Here is a 3,022-nt window from a genome sequence, read left to right as displayed (position 1 = left end):
GAGGCGGCGCCCGCGGCCGGGCCGCCGGTGGAGAGCTTCCCGCTGGACTTCACCGCCGTGGAGGGCAACATGGACAGCTTCATGGCGCAGGTCAAAAGCCTNACCAGGACCCCGTCTGTCCGCTGCTGCTGCCGGGACTACCTGAGATCCCAGCCAGCCAGAGGGCAGGGAAGGGGAGCACCCGGGCTGCGGCATTCACCCCTCTTCAGCCCCGAAGTACATGAAGGAAGGATGGGAGGCTGAGCGTCGGGGAGGGGCCGACGCCCCCAGACCCTCAGCTAGTCGACGGCCCGAGCACCGGACGTTAGGTCGGGCCTCGGTGACCCCCGCGCCCTTCTACGCCCTCCGGGAGGGTCACAGGACCCCCGCCCCACACGCACGCGCGCACACACACACACACACACACACACCCNGCGCGTGCGCCGGGCGACAGGTGGAATGACCCTTTCCTCCCCAGAGCTGGGTCCCGCGGCCCCATCTGACCACTCGCTCCGCCCGTCCCCCTCCCCCTCCTTGCAGCTACTACCTGAAGGAATCCAAGGGCAGTCGGCGGTGGCTCCTTTTTCTGGAAGGTGCGTCCCCGGAGCCGAGGCGGCAAAGAGGGCCGAGGCCCCTGGGCGAGCGGGCCCTGACACGGTGGCTGTGCCCGCAGGTGGCTGGTACTGCTTCAACCGAGAGAACTGCGACTCCCGCTATGACACCATGCGGCGCCTCATGAGCTCCAGAGACTGGCCGCACACCCGCACAGGTCAGCGAGTCCCTGACGCCCAGCTCCCGCCCGCAGGGTAGGGCAGGGTAGGGCCAGGCTGACGGTTCCAAGTTCTGGAAGAACCCTCGCCCTCCTCACTCTCTAGAGCCCTAGGAAGGCCCCCACCGTGCCCATCTCCCAGTTTTCTCACCCTTCTAAGGTCAGGGAGCACCCACCTATCGTCCTTCACTCTGTTCCGCAGGTAATGTCCGGGCAGCGGGTGGGGGGCGGCTTACCATGGCTGCTTCTATGCCGCTCGTCCCTAGGTCACAGCAGCCACTGCCGGGTGGTGGAGGTCAAGGGTCACGTCCAAGTGACTAGTCTGGCCTACTTCCTTGTGGTGGCCAAGTAGGACCCCCCCATCCCGTAGCCCCATCCCACACACCCCTTCCCGGCAGGAAGACCCACTGTCTCTGCCCTCCACCCACACAGGCACAGGGATCCTATCCTCCCAGCCAGAGGAGAACCCCCACTGGTGGAACGCCAACATGGTGTAAGAGGGGGCCGAGGGCTCCTACCTGGGGGGTCCTGCCTGGGGGCTCCTTCCCGGGGGGCTCCTTCCCGAGGGTTCCTACCTGTGAGGGATTCTTGTCCTTGCGGGCTTCTTTCCTGGGGGGCCCCATGGGGGGTGTTCCTCCCTGGGGAGGGTCCTTCCTTGGGGGGGGCAGTCCTTCCCAGGAGGGCCGGTCCTTGGGAGGGTCTTGTCTTCCGAGAGCTCTTTCCTAGGCGGTCCCGTCCTCGGGACCCTCCCTGGGGGGGTCCTTCCTGAGGGCCTTGGGCGGCAGGGGACTGTGGCAAGCTCACACCATCCGTTGTCACAGCTTCATCCCCTACTGCTCCAGCGACGTCTGGAGTGGGGCTTCATCCAAGTCTGAGAAGAGTGAGTCCCTCGCCTCCCTTCTGTTCCCTGCCCCCAAAGCACAAGGCAGGAGGGAGAAGGCTCCTGTCTTGTAACCCCTTCTCACCCCGACAGTGTGTCCCAGGGTGCCTGCGCCAAGCACCCACTGCCTGCTGTCCGGGGCTGGCTTGGTTCCTGCGGGGGGTCCTCGGTCCCGGGTGTTCCCTGGGGAGGGGCCCCCATGCCTCATTCACCTGGCAGCTTCTGTCCAGTTCACCCCAGCCCCTGGCCCCATCCCCCGGAAGTGCCTCCAGACCCCCAGCTAGAATTCCTCCTCTTTCCAAGCTGGAGCTAGGAGGCCTTGCTCCTGTCCGGGCCCCCGGGTGAAGCCACTGTCCTCCCCCCGCAGACGAGTACGCCTTCATGGGCGCCCTCATCATCCAGGAGGTGGTCCGAGAGCTCCTGGGCAAAGGGCTGAGCGGGGCCAAGGTGCTGCTGCTGGCAGGGAGCAGGTGGGCCAGGCAGGGCGGGGGCGTGTGTGCAGGGGTGTGGTGGGAGCAGGGGTGTGGAGGGCGAGGAGGGGCAGGGCCTCGGGCTCCAGGGGGCCCACGCCCCTTCAGGCCTGGGGACGCAGCCGGAAGAGTGTGCTTGCTGGGGCATCATGGGGGCTGGGCTCCCCGGTGCCGGGCAGAGGGTGCTCTGGGCTCCGAGGCTGCTGGGGGCCAGGGAAGCCTGGGATGACAGTGACCTAGGGGTTGCTGGTTAGGGGCTAGAAGGACGCGCGTACCTTCTCCAAGGCCTGGGGTCCCTGTAAGCCTGATCACACCTGGTGGCTGCACCCCACGCAGGGCCCGAGGGCATCGGTAGAATACATGAAGGGGTCTGAGGCCACGTATTTTGTCTTGGCTTTCAGATAAGGAAACTGAATCAGAGAAAGAGAAAGGGAGAGAGGAGGGGAGGAAGTGGGGTGACCTGCCACTTAGCCTAGCACCCTGGGGCCAGGGGCCGGAGCTCTGCCAGCCCCTCGTGCCTTTGGAACCCCAAAAGGCCTGTGGGTCTTGCACACGAATATGGAACGTTCCGGCAGCTCAGGACGCATCAGGACCCCTGCCCCTTCTCGGGCATAGGCTGGGGCAGGGCAGGCTCTGGGGTGGCGAGCGCTCCACCGCGGCCACCTGGCCTCACGTACTGCCTGCTCCGCAGCGCGGGGGGCACCGGGGTGCTGCTGAACGTGGACCGCGTGGCGGAGCAGCTGGAGGAGCTGGGCTACCCGGCCATCCAGGTGCGGGGCCTGGCTGATTCGGGCTGGTTCCTGGATAACAAGCAGTACCGCCGCACCGACTGCGTCGACACCGTCACCTGCGCGCCCACGGAGGCCATACGCCGCGGCATCAGGTGCCGGAGCCGGGGTTGCCTTGCCGCCTGGGCTCGCCCGC

At 66.8% G+C, this 3,022-nt stretch overlaps 1 protein-coding gene across 1 annotated transcript in view; it reads left to right on the top strand.

Annotated features, from left to right (window-relative positions):
* The first annotated feature begins 524 nt into the window (after positions 1–524).
* LOC144225382 (palmitoleoyl-protein carboxylesterase NOTUM) overlaps positions 525–3,022 on the top strand; it is a 3,621-nt gene continuing 1,123 nt past the window's right edge. The window contains exons 1-6 of the mRNA XM_077756560.1: positions 525–572; positions 653–748; positions 1,181–1,241; positions 1,570–1,628; positions 1,996–2,098; positions 2,790–2,981. Of these exons, the coding sequence (XP_077612686.1) occupies positions 703–748; positions 1,181–1,241; positions 1,570–1,628; positions 1,996–2,098; positions 2,790–2,981 (461 nt within the window). The 5' untranslated portion in view covers positions 525–572; positions 653–702. The remainder of the gene's footprint in view (positions 573–652; positions 749–1,180; positions 1,242–1,569; positions 1,629–1,995; positions 2,099–2,789; positions 2,982–3,022) is intronic.

Source organism: Crocuta crocuta, unplaced genomic scaffold (assembly GCF_008692635.1).
Source record: "Crocuta crocuta isolate KB4526 unplaced genomic scaffold, BGI_CrCroc_1.0 scaffold50, whole genome shotgun sequence".
Lineage (NCBI taxonomy): Eukaryota > Metazoa > Chordata > Mammalia > Carnivora > Hyaenidae > Crocuta > Crocuta crocuta.
This window is presented reverse-complemented; position numbering and strand designations above follow the sequence as displayed.